A 26005-nucleotide genomic window follows, 5' to 3' on the forward strand; every position below is an offset into this window, starting at 1 on the left:
ATCTGCAAGTTTCGCTCTCCTTAGGTCGCGAAAAAAAACATTTCGGCCAAATTGAGGCCACTGATGTCCTGTTTGCTCACTTGTTACTGGAACCATTACAACCTTGCATTACCGATTCTTGGTACGTAAAAAAAGCCCTGCAGGAATATTGTTTGCAATGTGACAGCACGCAAGCGAATGACAGTGCACCTCACACATCGTGTTGCATGCATGCACAACGCGCACGAGCTATCCATCCATGACATCCATGACACGAGTAATCCACGTTTCATTGGCTGTGTGCAGGATGTGCCTGCTATTTTCGTTGCTTTGATCAATGTATTAGACGAAGATGTGGTGCCTGAGCTGGAAATCTCGGTGCGTAGCCATTGCTTCCTGGTTCTGTTTTTCAAGTATTTCCGCCTTGGTTCACAAATCTATATTGCCGCAAATATTATCTCGCTAATGTCACAAGCTTGGCTTGCCGGTCCTGCATTTCCACGAGCCGTCGTCGCGGCATTAGCACGCGAAGTTCAAAGACAGCGAACGCGCCAATATGTACGCGCACTCACTTTCGGCGCCGCCGTACATGGCGTACATGCCGAGACGGAAATTGCGCTGCGCCGGGTCGGTGGCCAGCACGGGGTCCAGGGCGTCGTTGCTCCACAGGCTGAGCCAGTAGCTGCCCATTATGTTGAAGGCGTGCGAGAACACGTAAGACACGAAGGTGAGTGCCGTCAGCCACTTGCCCATGGCCTTGACGTACGCCAGGTACACCCACCACTTCACCTGTGCATAAAGAGAGAAAAAATGAATACAGGAAACACAAGGTCCTTCCTGGGCTTACTCTCTAACCAAGAACCTAATAAATTAAGAGATCGATGCCCGTGTTTTATAATGGGTGAGGGACCCCGAGCAGGAGATATAGTCGGCAAGAAGCCTAAACTTCAGGTGAAGCTTCAGGTTCGCCGGGGTCAGGCGCCACTCCAAGCCTGCAGATGTAGTGCACTGGAGGAGGTACAACCAAACTAGGAAGGCCCACTAAGCTTGAACAAAGACACTCCCTCAGCAGAACAGGAATTTGCCTCCCTGGTGCTGTATTCGGCCACAACCTTTCCAATGACATCTACAATTAACTCATGGCCCTGAGCCGCCAGCAGCTGCGGGGCACCTGTCCAAGGCGGCAGTCAGACCTGTAAGGCAGCGGAGGTTGCTGAGAATCTCTGGGTCCGGACAGGCCGCCAATGGAAACTGACCTAGTGAACCTTTAATTACCGAACTCTGTCGAGCGAGGCTAGCTTCGCAGTACTGTGCGAGGAACTATCAGACATTGTTTGGGTTGTCATCGGCCTTAGTGAGATTAGAAGAAGTGAGGCTTATACGTTGCTGAATGACAGCCATGTCCTTAGCTATAGAGGTCTCCCTGATAAGAACGAATACGGAGTAGGATTCTTAATCCATAAGGACAAAACGGGCAACATTGTCGAATTCTACAGCATTAATGAGAGGGTAGCTGTAGTCTTAATCAAACTTAAGAAGTATAGATTAAAGGTAGTACAAGCCTATGCTGCAACATCCAGCCACGACGATGAAGTATATCAGTTTTATGAAGATGTTGAATTAGCGACGAGGAAAGTGTAAGCTCACTATACGGTAGTAATGGGTGACTTCAATGCAAAAGTGGGGGAAAATCAGGCGGGCGAGCAGGCAATTGGCAACTACGGCACCGATTATAGAAACGCTAAAGGAGAGGCGCTGGTAGACTTCGAAGAAAGGAATAAGCTGAGAATAACGAACACCTTTTCAGGAAGCGTAGCAACAGAAAGCGGAGCTGGAAAAGCCATAATGGTGAAACAAGGAATGAAATTGATTTCATACTTTCTGTCGATCTCAGCATAGTGCAGGATGTAGAAGTGATAGGTAGGGTAAAGTGCAGTGATCATAGGTTAGTGGGGGCTAGGATTCACCTTAATTAGAAGAGAGAAAGAATAAAACTGGTCAGGAAGAAACAGGTCAACTTAGAGGCAGTAAGGGTAAAAGCAGACAAGTATAAGCTGGTACTTGCAAACAAATTTGCAGCCTTACAACAGAGAGATGATGATGACATAGAGCTAATGAATAGAACAGTAACGAGGCTGACTTCAGAGGCAGCAAATGAAGTGGGAGGCAAGGCACCAAGGCAACCAGTAGGCAAGCTCTCCCAAATAACATTAGACCTAATAAGGAAATGACAAAGAATGAAAGTGTCCAACTCGAGAGATAAGATAGAATTCACGGAACTGTGAAAACTGATCCACAAGGCGAAAATAAGTGATATTAGAAATTATAACGCGATAAAGACTAGGGAAGGCATAAAAATGGACGCAACCTGAAATCAGTGAGAAGGAAACTTGACATAGGACAAACTAAGATGTATGCACTGAAAGATAAGCAGGGTGATATCAGCAATCTCGAAGGTATATTAAATGCAGCGGAAGAACTCTATACTGACCTGTACAGTACCGAGGACTCAGAACTTCATTCGGAACGATAATGAACAGGATACAGAAACTCCTCCTTTAACTATAGATAAGGTCAGATGGGCCTTGTATGACATGAAGATGGGAAAAGCGGCAGGAGATGGAACAACAGTCGATTTAATCAAACAAGGAGGAAACATATTGCTTGAAAAACTGGCAGCTCTCTATACGAAATGCTTATCAACTGCAAGGGCCCCAGAAAACTGGAAGAATGCAAAGATAGTAATCCACAAAAGGGAGACAGAGAAATGAAAAATTGTAGGCCTATTAGCTTACTCCCAGTATTATATAAAATATTTACCAAAATAATCTTCAATAAGATAAGGGCAACACTGGACTTTAGTCAACCAAGGGAATAGGCAAGCTTCAGGAAGGGATTAGCTACCATGGATCACATCCATGTTATTAATCAGGTTATCGAGGAATCCGCAGAGTACAATGAGACTCTCTATACGGCTTTCATAGATTACGAAAAAGCATTTCATTCAGTAGGGATAGCAGCAGTCATAGAGGCCTTACGTAATCAAGGAGTACACACCGCATACGTAAATACCTTGGAAAATATCTACAGAGATTCCACAGCCACCTGACTTCTACACAAGTAGGAAGATACTTATAAAGAAAGGAGTCAGACAAGCAGACAATATCTCCAATGCTATTCACTGCGTGCTTGGAAGAAATATTCAAGCTATTAAACTGGGAGGATTTAGCAGTAAGGATCGACGACAAATACCTCAGCAACCTTCGGTTAGCCGATGACATTGTTCTGTTTAGGAACACTGCAGACGAGTTGCAACAAATGCTAGAGGACCTTAACAGAGAGAGCGTAAGGATGGGGTTGAAGATTAGTATGCAGTAAGATGGTGATGAATAGCCGGGCAAGGGAACAATTTTTCAAGCTAATAAACTGGGAGGATTTAGGAGTAAGGATCGACGACAAATACCTCAGCAACCTTCGGTTAGCCGATGACATTGTTCTGTTTAGGAACACTGCAGACGAGTTGCAACAAATGCTAGAGGACCTTAACAGAGAGCGTAAGGATGGTGATGAATGGCCGGGCAAGGGAACAATGCAGAATTGCCAGTCAGCCTCTAGTGTCTGCGAAGCAGTACGTTTACCTAGGTCAGCTGGGTTGGATCGCATACGGCAGATATCGTGAGCTCCTTACTGGAAGATTACCGTTATCATTGAAAAGGAAGGTATACAATCAGTGCATTTCACCGGTGATGACATATGGAGCAGAGACTTGGAGACTGACAAAGAAGCTTGAGAACAAGTTGAGGACTGCTAAAAGAGCGATGGAACGAAGAATGCTAGGCATAACTTTAGGAGACAGAGCGATTTGGATCAAAATAAATGGGTATAGACGACATACTAATTGACATGAAGAGAAAAAGAATGGCGCTCTGCAGTTCATGTAATGCGTAGAGTAGATAACCATTGGACCATTAGGGTGACAGAATGGTTACCAAGAGAAGGGAAGTGCAGCAGTGGACCACAGAAGACTAGGTGGTACGACGAAATTAGAAAATTTGCTGGTGTTAATTGGAATCGGCTGGCACAGGACAGGGGTAATTGGAGATCGCGGGGAGAGGCCATCGTCCCACAGTGGACATAAAATAGGCTGCTGCTGCTGATGATAAACATGGAAATTTCCCGGCTACAGCGGCCACATTTCGATTGGGGCTAAATGCGAAAACACCCATGCACTCAGATTTAGGTGCATGTTAAGGAATCCCAGGTGGTTCAAATTTCCGGAGACCCCCACTACGGCGTGCCTCATAATCAGATAGTGGTTTTGGCACGTAAAACCACAATGAATTGTTGAACCTGGAGATTAGCTGTAACGCACATGAAGCTGCGCTTCAGTAACCAAGGGGGCAATGGTCCTAATATATACGAGTCCGTTTATATAAGCAGCATTGTACAAAACGCACATGTGTACCACTCTCGCAAAAACAGGCATAAGGATGCAATGAATCGTTTGCAAACCCACGAGTACGTTAGTACACCTTGCACACATCTCCAGTCTCCCAAAGTTAGTAAAAGAAATTGGCTCGCCATCCCGGCCCTGCGAAAGTGGATGTCCAGCGAAGCTGCTTGGGGGTATACGCATTGCTTTTCTGCTTTCATGATGGGAATTTTGACGGCACGCCGCCGCCCGTAGCGGTGCTGTAACAACACTAAAATTAGGTGCTAGGCTGGTTATTCCATAAACGCAAGGTGAACGTCACTTCCCACGTCGCAAGCTGCCATCGCCGCGGCTGCTTGCGCAGCAGTATAATCGTTATTGGGAAACGTGTGTGGGGCATTCCCCGCGCACGTGCTTTGCATTCTTACCAGGCGCACCTTATCAATTAGGTCGCTCGGATGCTTGTTCTGCGCGTGTTCTTTATTGAAATGTGCGCTGTTCTACATGTTGCATCCGTGCTTCCAAAGAATGTATGCACCGAGCGCTTCACTGTGCTGAAGCCTCTGCCTTACGGAGGTAAGAGTCATTGCTTCTGGCCCTGCACTGCCGCCGCGATGGGCCCACATTTTCGGTAACGGACACAGACCCAAAATGCCGACCAACTTGGTGCTAACAGCTTCGCTATATATACACTATGAATGACAAAAACCTCTCACACATGTAGCCCCAAGCCAATGCTTTACCAATTGACCCTCACTTTCACATCCAAAAATATTTGGCGCAGAGTCCAGGCAGAGTTCCATTGATGAAAAGCTTCGGAGCACACTACTTTGTAATCTACAGTTCCACTGGCAAAAGCACTGCCGTACATGGTGATACTTGAAATATTTTTAATGTCGACACACTTGCTGCCCTGGACAGGTATGCCCAGATATTTGCACTGGTGCTCCATTTCGTCGAAGTGGACGTGACATTTTGCACTACGCTGGCAGTTGAAATGTTTTGAATGCAGATTCAGTGACTTCGCCACTGAATCTGCATTCAAAACATTTCCACATACAAAACATGGCCCACATACCATCTCTGACATATGTATGCGCTCACTCTTCACTTGGTAGCACTGAAATTAGCGTTCTCATTCGGTGTGCTTGCCAGATAAGTGGGCAGACCTCACACTCAGATTTTTGCAGCTTCCAATTAAACATATAGCAGCACACTTAAGCTACAATGTGAAAGGTATGCTAAATTTTATGACTTATGAAAGTGGCATGAGCACAAGATATGCAACTACAACACTGTATCCAGATCATAAAAATGAACATAGACAATGCTAACTATAGAAATGTATAGCGGAAATTGTTTTCAACAGGCTTTCAATTGAATGGGCACATAATCTGTAGATTCCACATTAAGTATAAGAAGCATTTAACTATGTGATGATAATGTAAATTGCGTTCACTCGCTCTTCCTGCGCTAGCAGTCTGATTGCTTGCAGAGGACGCCTTTATAGGCCGATGAGGGGAAATGCCCCGATATATATCCACGTATTCTGCCGCCCTTACACTAGGGGCCACTGTGTTGGTGCCAGTGGTCTGGATGAGAACGATCAGTTGGCACTTTGCAATTAAGCAAGAATTAAAGCCCATTATGTACTTAAGATATCACGTTTTATGTCACCTGTCATGCGCTTACTACCATTCAAAGCACCACGCTAAGCTACCAAGCGTTAGACCGATATTGCTGCATTTATTGGCACACTGTCGTCTTGTAATCACATCTGTAACTAAGACCTCCAGGAGGGACCAATATGTGCAATTAGGCACAAGTCCACTCCGCAATACAAGGCTAAAATTGGTGTGCAAATAACCCATGTTGCCGCAGACAGCTCTCCACGCGCCAGTTACGAGCACTCTCGTAAGGTGCCCTTCCAAGCGCCTCGTCGCTAAAGCCCCTAGGCATTACTCATCGCATCGCCATTAGAAGAGCGCCAGAAACGGCTGTCTCGCGGATGGCGAGACAGCGCATGGCTTTCGTGCACGCGCACACGGCAGCACCCTCGTCCAGTGAAAAGTCACGGCGTGGCTCTACGGGGCACGGGAAAGTGTCTTCGATGTGGAGACGCGGTTCTCTGTTGATAGGCTCCTGTTAACTCTGTTTGCAAATTGCGTGAAGGTGCTTTAGGCTTAAGTTTCCGTGCACATGTTGGCCCACAATAGACCAGTTTGTTTAGTGTGCTTCATCGAAGAGTGCTACATTTCTGGTGGAGGTGCGGGGTTTGATTTTGAGTCTCCAGTTCGTAAGAGCGGAGCACCGACCCTCAGCGATTTGAATCCAGAGAACTGACTCCAGTTGTGGGGTCTTAAAGGTCTCACAGGAGTACCGACCACCGTGGGTTCGAGCTTAGCGAGCCACAGGGCCGCGTCAGCCGTCAGCCTCTAGCGCCGCGGCGCGCGCAAGCTCAGGCCACAAGGGGCTACCGAGCGACGCACGCAAAAAAACGGTATTGCCCTAAGTTGACGGAAACCGTTTATTGTCTCCAACGGCACCCGACACTGCACAAACGCCCAGTCCCGGACGGCGGGGAACCAAAGTGGTCCCGCAAAAAGGGGCGAAAAATACAGTCAGGGGCGCCTGTAGCAGGTCGCTGCGAGAGCACAAGCTCAAGCTGGGACACGCCGCTATGAAAAGTCCCGGCGGCTATGCTACTTGCTCTCGCGATAACCAATGGGCCAACTCGCGACAGCTCGGGCAGTGCGGCTCGGCGTGGTGCGACCTCGCGCGAGCACTAGGCACCCGTTCTTCGGCTTACCGTTGGGATAAGATCAACACGAGGTACGCCCTCCACGCACGGGCAAAGGCGCCGTGCGTGAGCTCAGTCCTAGTCACAAAGGTGTCGGCGGACGAGAGGAAGGAGAAAGACACTACCGTCACGGCAGTAGCCACCAGGGGCCGCTGCCTGACGTCACTAGCTCCGTCCTCACCGCGAACCACCACGAGTGGAGCGCCACCGCTAAAGACTGATTTGGAGCGAGGACGATGTGGTTTAAGGATTGCAGAACAAGGTGAAATGCGCCCGCGCAATGGCGCGTCGAATTCCCCAAATCCCCACACAGTACACCGGCGCACAAGCTGCTTCCTCGGAGGAGACCCGGCCGAGTTCGGACTGTGTTGCTGCAGCAGTGCGGGCAACAGTTACCAGCGACGGTGCAACCATGACCAGCCCGGTGGCATCGTCTCAGCTCATCGTGTACCCACCACGCACGCTCGAGTACTTCCATGGCGATACGTTCCGAAGATGTGGAAGGCTGGTAAGAACACTTCGAGCGAGTCGCATATTTCAACGGCTGGGACAAGGCGAGGAAGCTTCGCAACGTGTGCTTCGCGTTAGAAGAGTCAGCGAGGACATGGTACGTGAATCATGAAGCGGCTCTATCTTCATGGGAAGAATTCCGAAGACAGTTGCTTGCCACGTATGCCTGCACCGATTGACGACAGAAGGCAGAGCACGCTCTCCAAGCCAGAAACAAGCGCACTAACGAGAATGCTCGTAACAGCAATGAGGAAAGCACTCTGCGGCATTACATGGCAATATTACATGAACTCTAAGCAGCAAGTGCTATGTACCTTTACCCGGCAACATAGTTAATGAACGGACATCTCTAAGTGCCTAAGAAGTTCCTCCGTCTGACGTACGCTTGGGAACTGTTGCACAAGGACCAGGAACAGCGGATGCCCTGTTGCACGAAGTGCACGAACAGCGCACAAATCGAAAAAACCGCGCGAGCGCTTTCGAAACTCCGTGCGTACACATGGCACACGCACGAACCCGGCGTCTGCCTATAGTTCGAAGCCACGCAGCGTGGAGACCGCCACTAGTCACATACAGCTAAAGATAATGACTACCTGGAGTAACAGGATATTTTACGCCAAGGGGATTCACGACTCCCGAATGCGGTATCCTCTGGTGAGTTATACATACTATATGCGGTATCTGATCGCGAAATACGGAAACTAACAAGGACAAAGCTAGAAGCAGCGAAAGATATTGCCAGAATTCTGAGGCGCCGAAGAAAATCGAATTCGGTTGTCTCATACTGGACACAAAATTCCTCTTTTAAGACCATGAAATACCAGTCACGTGGCATAAAAGGGGCCAAAACACAATCGAAGCTGAATCGCAAGCGATAAAAGCACGGTGTTGTTCACGTAATATTCTACGAGTGCGCTGTAGGCCAGGGCACGGAAATGCGAAGGGCAATTCAGCTCTTGTCTTGCGCTACCGTACTCGTGGTGAACATCAACAAAGAGACCGTTTGCAGTTCTCTTGTCTCCAACATTCTTGTTAAACGCAAGACAAATGCCACAATGGCTGCCTTCTAGAGGATACTGGCAATGTGCGCAGACACGGCATTCCCGCCTTTCTTCGCATCCTGCAAAAATTGCTAGTTTCACGCGTGACGGCCGATCCAGATGCCAGGCACCCAAAATCAACACTGTCTCTAACTTTAATATTGATACTGCTCTTAACGCCTTAATTACAACGTCACTGAAAAGGCGCCTCACTTAGCCATAGGGACATGACAATGAGCTTGAAGAGCAAATTAGCGCTCTCCACTTGGCGCTCTCGAATGAAAAAGTCAGCTGCTCTACAAATTAAAACCATACAAACAAATCGCTGCGCATGCAGTGCAAAGTAACACAACAAAGCACAATACTTATTTGACAAAGAACAGTGCGAACTAACACAGTGAGAAACACACGACTGCCCACACGAGCACAAATTCGGAACTATGCCAAAGCTCAGCGGGCTCAGCTGCACTCCAAATGAAAATCATACAAACAAATCGCTGCGCACGCAGTGCGAAGTACGACAACAAAGGACAATACTTGCTTCACAATGGACAGCAACAGAAAACAGTGAGAAACACACGACTGCGCAAACGAGCACAAATTTGTAACTTGAACAGCCCGCTTTAAAGAGACACTCAACGTTAACATTAAGTCAACGTGGTCTTGAAATAGCATTACAGAAACCTCGAAACGCTTCTCTCATGCGAAGAAGAGACTTATTTTAAGAGATAATGCGTTCTGAAGCGTCCGCGTACCTCTAGCCAAGGTAAAATCGCCCGCCCTCCGATCGAGGAGTGGTGACGTCATGGTCTCATGGTGACGTTGCGCCGTTGGTGAGTAAAACGGCGCCCGCAGACGGCGCTACGGCTTTTCTGCGCAAAACGCAAACGCGCGGCCAGGAACAGAGCCTAGACAGAGCCGACAGCAGCGCGAAAGCGGAACTATGGTGGCTAGCGCAAGGAAAGCGCGCGACGATAAGCTGGTTCTTTATTTTATGACGCCAACTTTGACGCTCATTGCAATAGACGACCCTGACAACGACACATTGGCTCGCGATGCTGGACTCGACTTCAGCGATTTAAGCACTGACGAACGCGACCTGCTGCTGAGGGCTCGTGCTGCCAGCGTCGTTGCGTACGACGGCAACTGTATGTCATGGCTGTACATATTCGCACATTTGTAGCTTTTCCTTCGTGAAAACCAAATGGCGCACTATTGTTCTTGCGCTCCGGAGAACGCAGGCAACACCAACAGAACAGCGCTACGGGAATGCATTGCTTTGAAAGGCACTCCAGACGACTTCAGTAAGTAGGCGTTGAACTCGTGAACCTCTGGACGAAAGTGCAGCGAGCACATTATGCGATTTTTCGGCTCTTTGCCAAAGCGCTGTGGCAAAGGTACGGCACTTAACCACTTCGAAAGGAGACGATCACTCGTTGCACACAGTGATAAGTAACGTTGGATTCGCCGCTGTAACTGCCCTTGGTCAAGTTCCGCGGACCGTTCGCGCATCCCACGACATCACATGGACGTGGCATTCTCGCTGCTTGTTCCAAATGCAAGTTTCGCGAGCCAGCAGAACCAGCGCAGCACTACGCGATAACGAAACAACTGAAACTCCAAAGCGCGTGCAGCACAGAGTCGAGCGAAAACGAAATCTTTCGACCCCCCATACTACTGAAGGGTAACGTCCAAATGTTATTTTTTCTTAGAATCGAACAGAAGTAGACAAGTAGCATTTTCTTCCGTCTTATAACCTAATGAAATAATTTTTAATACGTGTAGTTGAGTACTAGTGACAAATTATGAGGAGTGCCTTCGTCATCGGGCTAGTACCGGAATGTCGCTGGGGGGTCTCAAATCGTGTCGTGCATTTACGTCAACTTCTCGTTTACTAAAGCTCTGTTCGCGATTATATTGACGCCTTAGACGTTCTAGTGCATTGATTTATCACTTAACTTGACTTCACAGTAACCTTTAGTGTCCCTTTAACACGACAGCCACAGCGCCATGCAGCCACGGCAGCCTTCGCCACACGCTTGGTGATGTGACCGATGTGACGACGGTATCGTATCGCCACCTTGCATAAGGTTGGATTGTGTTGACGGTAAAGCCCCTCAATTTTTCAAAAGTAGCGCCATTCTTAGATCTTTCCGCCACCCCGCTCACCCTGGCGCGTCCTCCTCCACGCTTCCTGTCTCCCCAGCCTCCTCCGCTCCCCCATTGGCCAATATGTCACGTGGAAGCAGGCGCCGCGCTTTTGTATATTTTTTTCTTTCCAGCGCGGAGCAGGCGCCGCGCTTTTGTATATTCTTTCCAGCGCGCGCCGACCTCCATTGTTGGGCCTGCGTGACGAAAGTACGGCAGGAGGACTGACGGAGTGCGTTAGCGTAATGGAATGTGCCGGGCCGGCGCCTTCAATTGCCGCAACAGACACAGCGAGGGCAAAAATCTTTTTGCTTTGCCGTCCGGCGGGCGCAACGCAAAAAGAAGTGTGGAGTCTCAGGATCGGGCGGGCTGACTTCGAGGAAGTGGCAAAGAACGCACGGCTTAGTGAAGTAGGGGCCACGGCTACTCACAACCTCTTATTTGAGCCTAGTTCACGCCTTCCGCTTCGAAAAAGTGTGTGTTCATGTTCTGCGTGGTTTTTAGCGCGTTGTTTGACTTTTTTTTTCGAATGTGCTCTCTTTGTTTCATGTAGTTTCGTCTTGCGGTGAAATGCACGCATCTGCAGCTGGCCTGTGACATAAAAGCGACTTTATTCAGGGTGTGTTTTGAGCTCCACCAGAAGTTAGCACATTCTCGACGCTTTTGCAAGGCTCACTATGACTTACGATGCAGTCTTTTAGCTTCGAATGTACGCCCGCATGTATTGATTCGGTTTTTGGTGATTAACGTTTTTAACGTTCCGAAGCGACTAAAGCTAGGAGGTTGTAGTGGATGGCTCCGGATAACCTTATCTAGCTCGCCTGGGGATGTTTAACATGCACTTTGATCGTAGAGTCGTACGTGGGCCAGTAAATTCCTCGTTGGCGTTTCATAATACTCGCGCGCTAGCGCTGCTTTAGAAGTTGGCGCCTCGGCGCGATTGTATTTCTTCAATAAATTTTATTTACTAGTTGTAACAACTTGTCATTATTTCATATTATTGACGGCGCCTCTAGGGCACCAAAGCGGCAACGGGAACACCAAAGCTAGAACCAGGGCTGGATGGGGCTCGCCGAAGTTGTGCATCCCAGGTAGCACACAAAGTCTTGAAAACGTCGTATTAAGGGATTCAACGTCTGAAACGGATTTTTGACCAAAATCGACGCATCAAAGACGTTCCAAACAAGATAGCTTAAAAACGAGGGGTGAATACGTTTTCATAACGTTGGAAGCCAGGCAGCTTAAAAACGAGGGGTGAATACGTTTTGAAAACGACTTCATATGACTCGCTCTATCTCTTTAGTTATCATGTGACCAAGGTGGCCACGTGATTCGTGATGCCGGGCAGCCGGGCGAGCCGGGCATAGTCGCGTCGTCGCGTCACCGCACCCGCATTGCGCTGTGGTGTGTTTGCGGCTGTTCTGAATGTGCTGCCGCTGCCCTTTGCTATGTAAGTGTTGCAGTGTTTTGCTGTCACGAAAACGGTATTCAGTGATTAATTTGGGTTGTGCGAAATTGTTTGTGTGGTTTTAATTCGGAAATCAGTAGTGTTTTCAATTGTTATCTGACCAAGGCGGCCATGTTATTCGTGAAGCCTGGCATAGTTACGTTATCGCACTCGCATGGCACTATAGTCTGTTTGCGACTCTTCTGAATGTGCTGCCGCTGCCTTTTGTCATGTAAGTGTTGCAGTGTTTTGCTGTCAAGAAAACGACATTCTGTGATTAGTTTGGGTTGTGCGATCTGTGAGCCGGGCATAATAGCGCTATCGCACTTGCATTGCGCTGTGGTATGTTTGCGGCTGTTCTGAATGTGCTGCCGCTGCCCTTTGTCATGTAAGTGTTGCAGTGTTTTGCCGTCAAGAAAACGACATTCTGTGACTAGTTTGGGTTGTGCGATCTGTCTGTGTAGTTTTAATTTGTAAATCAGTAGTGTTTTCACTTGCAGGGCGCCGAGTGGAGGGCACTAATCAGTTCTCCAAGTTCATTGTCATGGTATTTGAGGCGCCTTTTCACTGACGCTGTAATGCAGGCGTTAAGGGCAGTATAAGGACGAAAGTTAGAGGGAAGAAATCGTGCCTGTGTGTCCCTAGCGTCGGGATCGGCCGCTATGCGTGATCCTAACAAGAAAGCATTTTGCAGAATACGAAGAAAGATGGCAAAATTGCTCTCTGTGCGCACCTTGCCAATCTCCGCAATAGAGCCGTCATCGTGGTATTTTAGTCTCCCGTTTAGCAAGAGTGTTGCAGACAATATAACTGGTTCAAACAGGCTTTTTTTTTTAATGTTTCTGTACTAGTACGGTATCCCAAAAGGTGAGGTCAAGTGCTCGCCCTATTTTCTTCCCTCGCGCTACAGCGCACTGACAGAATTTTGCGTGCACCATATACACCGTGCTTTTGTCGTTTACGCTTCAGGTTCTCGATTGTGTTTTCGCCCCCTTTATCCACGTGAGCGGTATTTCATGGTCTTACGGGGTACCACGCGTGTCCATATATTGTGTCCAATATATGAAACGGCCCAATTCTATTTTATTTGACGATTCAAATGGTATTAATGTATTGAGTCCCTTGTAGCTTTGTGCTTGTTATCAATTTTACTACTTGGCGAATGGATGTAGCATGTACGCTGCATAACTCGCTTGTGGATACTGCATACGTGAGTCGAGTATGCTTTAGGTAGTACGATTGTTTGCCGTTTGGGACATGTGTCGGAATGTACGCTGTGCGCCCTTCGCGCTTTACTTAGTCGGTGGCCTGCCGAGTTCGTGCGGGTGCAATGTGTGCGCATGGAGTTTGCGAAGCGCTCGCGCGGTTTTTTTTTTATATGTGTTCTGTTCGCGCGCTTCGCACAGCAGGGCATGCCGCAGTTCTTTGTCCTTGTGCAACACATTTTCCTAGCGTACGCCTGTGCATTATTTGATACCGGTTTCACACGGGGCTCTTTTAACCGCTATCCAATCCGTTACAAATCGAATTTCTCGGTCGTGATTGGCTCCTTTGCGCAAGCTACGAGAGTGATCGAGCCAGTCGCATCGATAATTTCGATCTGGATCGGGCTTGATCGCGATCGAGAGTGGTCGTGTGACACCGGTTTTACACATGGCTCCCACATAGGGAACACTTTAAGTTCAATGCTACTGAGTGAAGAGAAAGTGCATATATATGCCAGTGGTGGTATGTGGGCAAGTCTTTCTGGTGAAGCCAATACTTGTGCATTCAAAACATTTCAACTACCAGCGTAGTGCATCAATGTGTCTACTTCACAAACCGGAGCACCAGTGCAGATATCTGAGCATACCTGTCCAGGACAGCAAGTGTGTCTACATTTAAACCACTACCAGCTTGTGCGGCAGTTCTATTTCCAGCGGGACTGCAGTATAATCAGTAGGGTGCGCTCAAGTTGTTTATCTATGAAGCTCTGCCTCGACTGTGTGCCAAATATTTTTGGACGTGAAAGTGGGGGTGAATTGGTAAACATCAGTGGAACTGTTCCTGGACTTTGTGGCAAATGTTTTTGGATGTGAAAGTGTGGGTGAACTGGCAAAGAATTTGCTCTGGGCTACATGTGTTAAAAGTTTTTCTCATTCAGAGTGCTTTTTTTTACTTTAGGAGACTGAAGATATGCGCAAAGTGTGACATGTCAGTGTGCTAATTAATGTATTTGCTGGTTTGCAAATTATTCGTTGCAACTTTGTTTTTGCCAGAGAGGTCCAACTTTGCCTCTTGTACAGGGCTTTTTAGATAAAACACTTACTATTTATTACGACCATTGCTTCCTTTGTTACACAAATGCAGCTTCCAGTGCATTCCAGTTTATTTCCATGTTTATGTAAGTTACTAATATGAGGCTTGCATATTCATTTCTCACGTTCTGGAGTGGCAAGATGCAGCATTACTGTCTCATCGTTCGCTGTACTACAGTATAGTGTTCACTTGTTACACTGAATCCCCCGTTTAAGTATTCTGTAGTGATTTCACTTTATTGCTTTTTTGTTGTATGGTTATTTTTCTCGCCATTACCTTCTTTGATATATCCTAAAGGCGATATTCCAATTTTGCATTGTTCCCATTTTTTTTATTTCTGTCACGGGATTATTTTATGATGGTATGCGGTGGTATTTCTTTTTGTGCTCTTTTCAAGCTTCTAGCTGATTGGTAACATTGCTTGGAGGCAGTTACCATCCGATTCATACTCTTGCATTTTTCAGTCTACTTCCATTCGCTCCGATGTCACTTCTGCATAACTAGTCCATCTAATAGCACGTGCCCTTTACTGTAATAAATGAGAAACATTAGTACACTCCAGGTTCTTCTGTTCATTTTTGTATGTGTACTTGGAATTTTGTTTATGTGCTAGTGAATGTTCACTTTCGAGTTCATCACGAATCCTTTCTGCGACTTTTGTCATTGTTGATGTACTTTTACTTCTATTTGCATTTCTCACAGTTTGTTCGAAGCTTGCATAAGCATTACATTTTAATAAAGTGTTTTTGCTTGGTCACAATGTTCTCATTTCATGCACTCTTGGCATGAAGAGCTTGGTCTTGCCGCCTGCAAAGTCGTGACCATTTGTTCTTTGCAGGATGTCATTCCCGTTTTGGTTGTAAGCATCGTAGCTTACTAAAGGTGGTATTAGGGATTCATTATTTTTAACAGACTTATTTTCGTGGGACTTGGTAAAGTATGCGCCGGCCATGCGGGGAACAGTGCTTGGCACTGCGCCATGGCTCTTGCAGTCAACACCGACGCTTCTACTCATCTGGGGCGCGATTGGAGATCGTTTTTCGAAACGCCCGATCAGTTTCACCTCACGCGATTGGCCTAGGCCGTGCCGACGGGTGCGGCTGACGACGTCTGCGCGGCATAGGCCAGTCGCGTGAGGCGAAACTAAACGCGTGTTTTGAACAACGATGTCTGATCCCACCCGTCACCCGCGAAAATTAGCTTCAGATGATCGTAAACCTTTAAAGACCACTTCTAGACCAGCTTTTTGATAACCTCCTAAAAACGTTTAGAAATTGGTTACGAATAGTTTTGGCAAAGGGATTACTTGTGTCTTTCCCAATCCTATTTCTAGACCAGCTTTTCGAATACGTCTTGCAGACCTGTTCTAGATCGTCTCAAGAAAGTAATTAAGCCGGACATTAGCAGAAATATACGACGTTTTCCCGCCGAAGTTCTCTCATTCGTGTCTTCTTTAACCTGTTTTTATCGTCTTGGATAAACGCTACGAAAACGTTACGTATCTCTTTTGTGCTACCTGGGATGCCAAGGGGGTATAAGATCGCGGACAGCCAATTTTGTATGTGAACACTCCCTGCGACGCCTGCATTAGTGTAATGTTACGTGCTCTTCAGAGGCCTCCGTTAGCCATTACATGTGCCCTCCTGGAGCAGTACTTGTAAAAAAAAAACAATATATCGTCACGATCACCAAAGCACCCCGCAATGAAAAAAACACCCCTGTTGCCAGGCATTGCTGACCGCACACAGCCGGAATCTCTGACGCGCCGACCGAACAAAAGTGTCCTGCAGGTACGTCAACGAACCTACGAAACCATGTTCACATACTTTCACGCTGTCAACGCCTGAAACTTTGGTAATTACGCGCGTGTTTGAGTACACCACGTGCTTGCGCCGTGTTTCAGCAAGACGAACTCTCAACGTCGCGCGCTTTACGCCTTAAATACGCCTTGAATAATGGTCATTTCCTCTATTTCTTCCGCAATTCCAAGACGAAATTCTAAAGGCCAGTTACCAACTGTCGAAGAAAGATCTCGATTGAAAAAACTGCTCCGCAGGGCTCGCACGAACTTTTCTGCGGATTTCCTCCCGTTGCGTGTTAGCCGTCGTCTGCTACGGCAGGCCCACCACCGGCAGCGCCACCGTCGAGGCCGCGCCGAGCGGAGCAGGAGGGAAGTGAATGGCGCTACTTTGGGAGATTGAGGGGCTTTAGTTGGATGGATGGATGTTATGAGCGTCCCCTTTGGAACGGGGCGGTGGTTTGCGCCACCAAGCTCTTGCTACTATACTGCCTAATAATCTACCTAGGTTAAACAATGAAAAAAGAAAAAAAAACACTATGAACTACCACGCCCAAATTTTCTGATCCCCTATTGCGAACTGGTTTTGTACGTCTCCGTCTTTTGTCGTTTCCCTACTTTTCTTCCACCAATCCTCCAGTCGCCTCTTACTAATGTCTATTGCGGACATGTTTGCTTTACCACTGCTCCCTCTGAACCCAAGGGCTTCAACGAGGCCAGTGGTGCCTAAATCGACCGCTGGGTAGACGTCTTCACATTCTAATAAAACATGCTCCGTAGTTTCCCTAGCTTTACCACAGCAAGCACATGCTTCTTCCTTCTTATATCTCGCTTTATAGGTGCGTGTTCTAAGGCATCCTGATCTCGCATCGAAAAGTAATGAGCTTCCCTTTTAGTTATCATAAATGGTTTCTTTCCTGATTTCGTTTTTTCCTCTTAAGTAGTTACTCATGGCAGGTTTCTTTTCCATTGCCGCCACCGATGAGATTAATTCAGCTTCTCTGACTTTCCGCTTGACCTTTGTTGCTGTGTTGCCCACCCCATAGGCCGCATACTTGCTGGTAAGCTTCCTAGTTCTTTTCCTCCACTGTGAATCAATGTTTTTCCTGTACAGATACCTGAACACTCACCCAGCCCATTTACTTTCTTCCATATTTCTCAGCCGTTCTTCATACTCAAGTTTACTGCGAGCTTCCCTCACTTCAAAACTAGTCCAGCCCATATCACCCTGCACAGCTTCATTTGTAGTCTTCCCGTGAGCGCCCAATGCGAGGCGACCCACTGACCTTTGGTTCCCGTCGAGTCCTGATTGTACCCCTGATTTATAGCAAACAACCGCATTTCCAAAGGTAAGTCCTGGAACCATTACACTTTTCCACATACCTCGGAGGACCTCGTACCTATTGTATCCCCATAGCGTTCTGTGCTTCATTATGGCTGCATTTCTCTTCCCCTTTACTGTTATGGTTTTTTCCTGTGTTTCCGTATATCCATTGCCTTCGTTTATCCATATACCAAGGTATTTATATTCTGTTACCCGAGGTATTTCTTGGCCCTGTATCTCCACTGTCTGTTCACTGTTTTCATTGAATACCATAACACCTGATTTTCTAACACTAAACTTCAAGCCTAAATCGTTGCCTTCCTGTCCACAGATATTAGCCAGACGTTGCAAATCACTTTGCTTGTTAGCTAGCAACACAATGTCATCCGCATAAAATAAACCTGGGAGTCGCTGCTCTATTACTGTACCCGCCTGTTTGTATGAGAGATTAAACCCGATATTACTTCCTTCTAGCGCCCTCTCCATCCTCACCATGTACATCATAAACAACAGTGGGGATAAAGGGCACCCCTGCCTCAGTCCCTTGTTGATATGAACTTTCTCCTCGCTCCTCATCCCTTCCCATTCAACGCAAACGGTATTTTCTAGGTAAATCTCTCTCAAAAGCTGCATACAATCGTTACCTAAGCCTTCCCCTTCCAGGATATCCCACAATATGTTGCGGTCCACGTTGTCGTAGGCTCCTGTAATGTCTAAAAAGGCCACATACAACGGTCTGCTTTCTGCTTTTGATATTTACACACACTGAGTAAGAACAAACAAGTTGTCATCCAAACGCCTACCTATTCTGAAACCATTCTGAAGCTCTCCCAAAATGCCATTATTCTCTGTCCATGCTTGAAGTTTTAATTTGATTGCCTGCATTGCTAGCCTGTATATTACCGATGTAATGGTCAACGGTCTATACGAGTGAATTCTGTCTTTCTCCCCCTTTCCTTTATAAATCAAATTCATTCTACTTTGTCGCCAGCTGTCTGGTATTCGTCTATCTTTTAAAGTTCTTTCCACTGCTTTCACCAGAGCTTCCTTACTTTTTGGTCCTAGTTCATTTATCAGCCTAATGGGAACCTCGTCTAGCCCTGTGGCTGTACGCTTAGGAATTTTCTCTTCCGCTTTCTTCCAGTTTAAATTTGTTAGCACCAGCTGCTTTTCCCCTTGGGTCTCTTTCATGATCTGTTTTTCAACAAGTATAACCTCGTCATTGCCTTGGAAAGATTCGGCTGTTGCATTTCGGATGTAATTTATTGCCGCTTCTCCTTCGAGTCTGTTTTCATCTTCGTCTAGGATATGTTGTTGTATTGTTGTTGACTTCCTGCTTAATAATTTTAAGTGGTTCCAAAATATTCTAGGTGCGGCCTTCTGTCTCTCGCGTATTTCTGACAACCAACGTTCACTTTCACCTTTTAATTTTGCTTGCACCAGTATTTGAACCATAGACTTTTTCTCCCGGTATATTTCCCATTTACTGGTTACTTCATCCTGAGGCAACTGCGCCTTCTTTGCCTGCCTGTGCTCTCGAGATGCTTTCTGTCGTTCGGCGATCGCTTCTCGTATCTCCTTGTTCCACCAGCTTTTCGGTTTCTTTTTTCCTTTCCAACGAACATGTTGGTTCTCTTTCCGTATTTCTGTCTTTATTACACTTATAAGCTCACCATATTCCCTCTCTTTACTTGGCCATTTGCCAAGTTCTTCCTCAACTCTAGTGACTGTATTTGCTATTTGTTCAGCGTTCAAATTTGGACTGGCCATTTTGCTCTCCTTGCTCTCTTTCCCAACTACATATCCCATTTTCAAAATTATGCGTTTATGGTCACTCCCTGTGCTGTTAAACCCTTCCTCATCGATGACCATTTCTCTCAACTTATCATGAAGTCCTTCTGTCATCAGACAGTAATCAATGGTCGATTGCCGGTCTCCCACTTCCCCCGTGATCTGTCCTTCACAGTTAGGCCCTGCATTCACGATCACGAGGTTATGTTGCTCGCAAAGGTCCAGCATTGACTTCCCGTTATTGTCGGTATAGCCATCTAAATCCTGTATGTGGGCATTCATGTCAGCTAACAGGACAAATTCAGCACCACTCCCGAAACCCTTAATATCAGCGCTTATGCATTCCACTAACTTTTTATTTTTCTCTGTGCAATTTTTTCCGGGCCACAAATACGTAACGCCAAGCCAAGTTTCTTTCCCACTCGTTGTACCTGATTACCAAAGATGCTCTTGACATTGTGAATTTACTCTTTTCCATTTGGCTCCCTGATGGATGAGCGTTCCGACTCCCCCTCCCTTTCTTTCCGACTTAGTTCTGTTGCACCCTTCCCAAACATAATTGTCAATAACTGGTGGCTCTTCTGAGTCTCTAAGGTGCGTTTCTGTAACCGCATACACCCCTATTTGTTCTCTGTGTAACTACTCCTCAATCTCTGCCCCTTTTCCTTTCTTCTGCCGCCCTGCATGTTTATGTAACCTATTGCATGGCGAGCTCTTGTTCTTGTTTTCCTCCTTTTTCTATTATCGACGGCGATGCTCTTCTGCTGTTCCCCTAGGGGACCTTCTTTATTACTACCTACTCTGACCTCCTGAGCGCCCACGGGCCCCCTAAAAAAGCAACAGCGCGACCACCAAGTGGCCAGCCCACTTCTCGTGCTAACCTGTAATTGAAGTGGATCCCGTCTCGTTTAAAACCACTACAACTTCTCACTTCCCTGTTTACTTCGACATTAGTTGACGGGCTGTTGAAGCGCCGCGGTGTGAGCGCTTGGTGCGCGGATGTCGGCGTGTCGTGCGAGTTGTGCGTTTCTGTGTATCGACTGTGGATCATGTCGCGCAGAGCCAGACGACGCCTTCGTGGTTCTCTCGCGCGCCGGCTCGCTTGCTCGATATGCCGCTCCAACTCAGACCAGTGCAGTGGGCTGGCCGTCCTCGTTGAACATTTCGCAGGCCTTTCATGTCGGACGACGTCGGTGCCGCATCATTGTGGTTAGACGGTCGGCGCGTCTGGCCATGCGTGATCACACCAAGCTGTGCGGCCAAGCGTGCCGAGACCATACCGTTGAGTCCCATGAATATTAAAGCGAATAGCTTAATGTCTCCAGCTGTTTTTGTGCTTCTTAAGAGGTCAGTGGTCGGTCGTAAACATTGTTGATGTTAAAGGAACACGTTCGTTCGTTCCTTCATTCTATTGCTCTCTCGCCAACTATATTTCGCCCACTCTCGTTCTTTCGTTCGCTCGCTCGCTCGTTCAGGCTATTCGCATGTACCGAGATTCATTGATGGTGTTTTCTGCACAATGTTTTTGTACACATCCTGCTCACAGCAGAATTCACCGCAGCACTTTCTGCAGAGCACCGTTCCTGTAGTAACGGATGTAGCGATGCATCCCTTCGGCGCCATCGAAAGTGGTGTTCGCTCTTTAACTCGATCCCTTTATTCATGCGTAATATAGAAAAGGTCTTGTAAATACACGCATGAGAATGCCTACAAAATGGAACAGGGGAAAGATTAACATGCGATCGGTAAAACATCGTAAGAAACTGAAAACAAGACGCAAGAAGTAAACAAATCAATTAGGTCGGGCACTGCGCTCAGTGTGTAGCAGTTCTGGATTTTGTTGCGTATCCTTCAGTGCCTGTGCACGATGGCAAGTGGTTTCATACTACGATCGCCGCGGTATGAATGAATTTGCAAAACGATGAGAGTGACATATCGGTGGTTTCACATTTGCACTAGTCGTCATGAAAAAAAAAATAGCGCATAGGAAATAGCCTAGCGCTGAAAGAAATCGCCAAAAGAATTGAATGATGATAAAGTTTATGAAAAAGCCGAAGCTAATGAAGTAGAGGACGCGCTGTCAGAGTCAGCACTAACATCCGCAGGGTTTACTGAATGGCAGCGCTCCCCCGAAGTCGATGTGGAGCTCCGCGTCGAAAAGAGCGGCTTCAATATTACTCCACTCGCGCACCATTTCTTCGTGGCCTGTTGCGGTGTCAACTTCGTTTGCAATCGTTCCGTCTCTTCTGACGTGGGGTCAACACCACAAAAATCTTTTTCCTAGCCGAACTCATCCTAACGCAGGGCGAATACAGCAACAATTGACACGAGTGCCGCTTGATAAGTGGAGAATTCTCCCGCCAAGAACGGCGCCGTCGAAAATTTAGCACGCTAACTAGACACATACGGCCACATACACATACGGTGAAAACGTTTTCGAAACGTATTCACCTCTCGTTTTTAAACTATCCTGCTTGCGACGTTTCTAATGCGTCGAGTTTGGTAATAAATCTGCGAGCTGTTTAATCCATTAATACGACGTTTTGAAGACTATGTGCTACCTGGGCACCGCAAAAAGTTCGTTGAGTGTGTTCACCGGGTGGGTGACAACCTCCCGCTTTCATGTGGGAAGCAATATTATCGGGCAAACTGGGCGTTGCCTCAATGATCGGCTCCAGGAACATATCAACAGCGTAAAAAAATAAAAAAATGGAACCGGTGGGTTCTTGGCGATTCACTGTCGCGATCATTGCTGCAAACCTATCGAGGTCGAATGCATGATTGTGTTCCGTGGGAGCACGCAGCTCATCCGGGAAATAAGTGAAGCGCAGATGATTGTAAAATTGGGTGATAAACATCAGTTTCCCTTCACTGGCTCTCACATAAAAAGAACCAAGTTTCTTGGAGGCGGCATCACATGACTCATAACTATGTTACACGAATGCGCAGTTCGTTTTCATGTTAGCGCATGCGCAGTCTACACTGCTGCACATGTATAAACCGCACATCATATTGACCGCAAATCCCCGTTGTCTTTTCAGCCCCTTTTAAGCTGGCGCGGCTCTGCCCCTGCACCTCCCGTGATTCCGAAAGAAGGGAAGGCTGTGGCAAGAACCGCGCCAAGCCGTATGCAAAATGAGACGTAGGAGTTGTGTACGAAATCCCCCTGGCGTGTGGCAAGTCCTACATAGGGCAGACAGGACGGTGGCTGAATGATCGAGCCAGTGAACATGAACAAAAATTGGAGGACGCTTAAGCTTCGCCTTCAAGAGTGGAACGCGATAGCGTTCCCGTCGATCCGCCAATGGGTGTAAGACAATGGGCTACAGGGCAGCCATCACTTACGAGGCGCCCCGCATCAGACGCGGTGAGCGTCGAGCCATATGGTCGAGCAACGCGGCATTCGGCGCAGCAATGAAACGTGCGCCTGAGCAAGCGGAGCGAACCAAAGAACTCGGTATCCCGGAGGGGGAAATGATGCACGCCAGCCAAACGCCGTGATCGGCACGGGCAGAGAGATAGAGAGATAGTGATCTAAAGAAAGGAAGGACGCTTGATTCTGCGGAGGGAGCGAGGCGAAGCGTTGTCAGGGGAGAGAGTCCGAACCGCGACAGCTCCAATGCGCGCGTGGCGCGCCATCTGTCGGGGCAGCGCCGTACATGGAGAGGAGGGGCTCTTCTGTGTTTGCCGCAAGATGGCTCTCCGTGTGCGGAAAGCGCAGAAGAAATGCAGCGAAACGCACTTCGCTACTCGTGTAATTGCGACTTCTGTAAGTTACATGTTCATAATTACCTATATACACCACAGTATAACTTTCCACGGCTCGTTTCGAAGGCAACACCGCATTCACTAGAGGCGCGTTTGTACCTTTTGGAAGCATCGAAATCGTGGCTGAGTTGTAGCGTCTCCGTCTCACACTCCGGAGACCCTGGTTCGATTCCCACCCAGACCATCTTGGAAGTTGCTTTTTATTTATGGAGTGCCTGCCGTGATTTATCACTCACGGTCAACGCCGCAAAAACGCTGACGCCGACGCCGACGCCGACACCGACGCCGACGACACCGGCTTTTCTGCGACACGAGCTCCTTAACGCTATCGCGTTAAAAGTTAACGAAAGATGAATTGGCGCACTTGCCTGCGCACTGCAATGCCTGTCGCTGTGCACCTCTTTTTAAGGAAATAAAGATTCTGAGGAGAAGCCAGGACCAGATTGCATGCGAACTGATGGAGGCTTATCACATAAAAAAGAAAGGCCAAGACTGTGTTAGTGACACTTCATTACGTTGTTTCAATCGGAAATAGATTCTTTTGATAACTGGTTGCCCCGCTAGGCTGATGAGTGTTCTTGTTAGCTGCGTTCTGCGCATGTTTTATTTGTCTCTATACGCCCACGGGCTGCCGTGAATAAACCAGTTGAAAGTTACCGCCCGTGTTGCATTTGTGTTCTATTCCGCCGTCCCCGTCTTTGTTGGCGGTCAATATGATATGCAGTAAACACCAACTAGGCCAAACTGAAGTTCTTCTGTGTAAACTGATTCAGTGGTAGAATAAATGCAATTGATAGTTTGCGTTTAGTGTGTCTTACGCGCATCTCTCTTTTGTTGCGCAATAGTACTTGAGGATTACCAACTTCCCCGGATTGCTGCTGTCATTAGCAGGGAATCACTGCCATGTCACCCTCGGTCCATCCCCGTTGGGCTTAGCTGCTGCGCGCGCCTGCCGGCCTACGTGACCGCGGCTGCTTCCTCGGTCTTTCGTTGCGGAGGACGTTGGCGGCACGAGGCGGACTGCTGCTGCTGGCTGGCTCGGGCAGCGCACACCACTATGATACAGTACTCGCAGCGCAAAACTCGAAGGACTGCCCAGCGGTGTTCAGTTGGACGTTAATGCGGTCTCATACACAACTCATAAGTGCTTAGGTGCCCTCGAATTTTATCACAGTAGCGCGCTGCAATGATTCAATATGGGCAACCAACTAGTCATGACCTCAGCTTTCAACTATAGTGACATTAGTACAAAAACAGCATAAGCAGCTTACTGAACATGACAATGTTTCTTCAAGCACCATCAAGTACTTCCCTTTCTCTCAAAGCCGGCCTCCTCCACAACTCTCTATGCATGGCGGCGGTGCAAACCTTACCGATCCAACTTGGGCGCTTTCCTCTTCAGTCAGCTTTGCTCCGGCAGCCAGTGGCAGTTTCTCCTGTTTCTCCGGCTTCCCCTTGCTGGGAGTAGACTTCTCGCCGCCAGCGCTGCGAGCGGAGGAAGCACGACGCCGACGCGCGCGTCGCTCGGTGTCCGACGGCGAGTCACTTTCATTGGCGCTCAGCCGAGAGTACTGCCTGCGAGGAGAGTCGAGCGAAATGGAAGGTAGACGGCATCAGCGCAACCAAACATCAACTACTGCGGTCGGCAATCGTTGAAACTAGCTAGGAGACCCGCTTTTACCTGAGCTACACGTATACCGTTAACAAAGTCAGCACATAAAAAGGCAAATCTTTCCTTTACACACCAATTAAGATGCTCTCGCCTACCTCCTTTTTCCATTCCCTATTGCTGGGTAGCAAACCGGGTTATCTAGTTAAGCTGTCTGCCTTTGTATTGTTGACCTATGTCTATTTGAGCAATAGTGTTTAGCTTGGGATAAAAAACTTTAGTACGCTCACATGTGGATCTTTCGGAGGCCACACCTTAACGAAATATTGCGAAAATAAAGACAAGAGGTTTCGAAGGAAGTAGTCATGTAAATACAGAAAAGTCGCAGCTTCACCAGAAAGGCAAAGCATCGCAATTGCAGTAGCAATATATTAGACAGCTATACGAAATAAGGAGCGTTCTTTCGGCCATATAAACTTGTTAACGTTGGCTTACTAGCTCAATTAACAAGAATGGTGTCACGCGCCCAGAGGAAAACGTGAACGCATGACCGCAGACACTCGCTGCCAAAACGCTGGCGCGAGGAAGCGCGGCAGCAGCAGCGAGCGAATTGACTTTCGTGTTGCCTCTCGCTTCAACGCGCACTAAGTGGCGATAACACAGCTATGTAGGCGCACACGAAGCTATCAGCCCCCTGTTGGACAGTTGGTCTATATTCATAGCGGTAACAGCGCGATCAAAACGACGACAAAGTAAAAGGGCACAGGACCAGCGCAAGTCCTGTGTCCTCTCACTCCGTCGTCGTTTTGCTCGCGCTCTTACCATCATGAAACTATCAACCCTCTGCGCACCTACACTACCACACACTGCTTTCAAGATAGGGTGCGTGCGGCCGCGCTCAGCCACACTGTACGCAGCCAGAGTAGAACCCCTCCCCCCGGTGCCTTGCGCTCGATGGGAGACAGCGGGCTTCCTCTTCCCCGCCTTCCTTCACGCGCGAGCCAGCGTCCTCCGCTCGCCTTCGCACGCTTTCACTCGCACGCACGGCGCGCGGTTGCGAT

General features: G+C 47.8%; 1 protein-coding gene across 1 annotated transcript in view; it reads right to left on the reverse strand.

The window, feature by feature from the left end:
* Nucleotides 1-26005, reverse strand: part of LOC135901675 (multidrug resistance-associated protein 1-like) — a 140517-nt gene that overhangs the window by 43485 nt on the left and 71027 nt on the right. The window contains exons 18-19 of the mRNA XM_065431518.1: nt 24709-24910; nt 552-768 (exon numbers count right to left, since the gene is read on the reverse strand). Of these exons, the coding sequence (XP_065287590.1) occupies nt 552-768; nt 24709-24910 (419 nt within the window). The remainder of the gene's footprint in view (nt 1-551; nt 769-24708; nt 24911-26005) is intronic.

The sequence above is a fragment of the Dermacentor albipictus genome, unplaced genomic scaffold (genome assembly GCF_038994185.2).
Source record: "Dermacentor albipictus isolate Rhodes 1998 colony unplaced genomic scaffold, USDA_Dalb.pri_finalv2 scaffold_16, whole genome shotgun sequence".
Lineage (NCBI taxonomy): Eukaryota > Metazoa > Arthropoda > Arachnida > Ixodida > Ixodidae > Dermacentor > Dermacentor albipictus.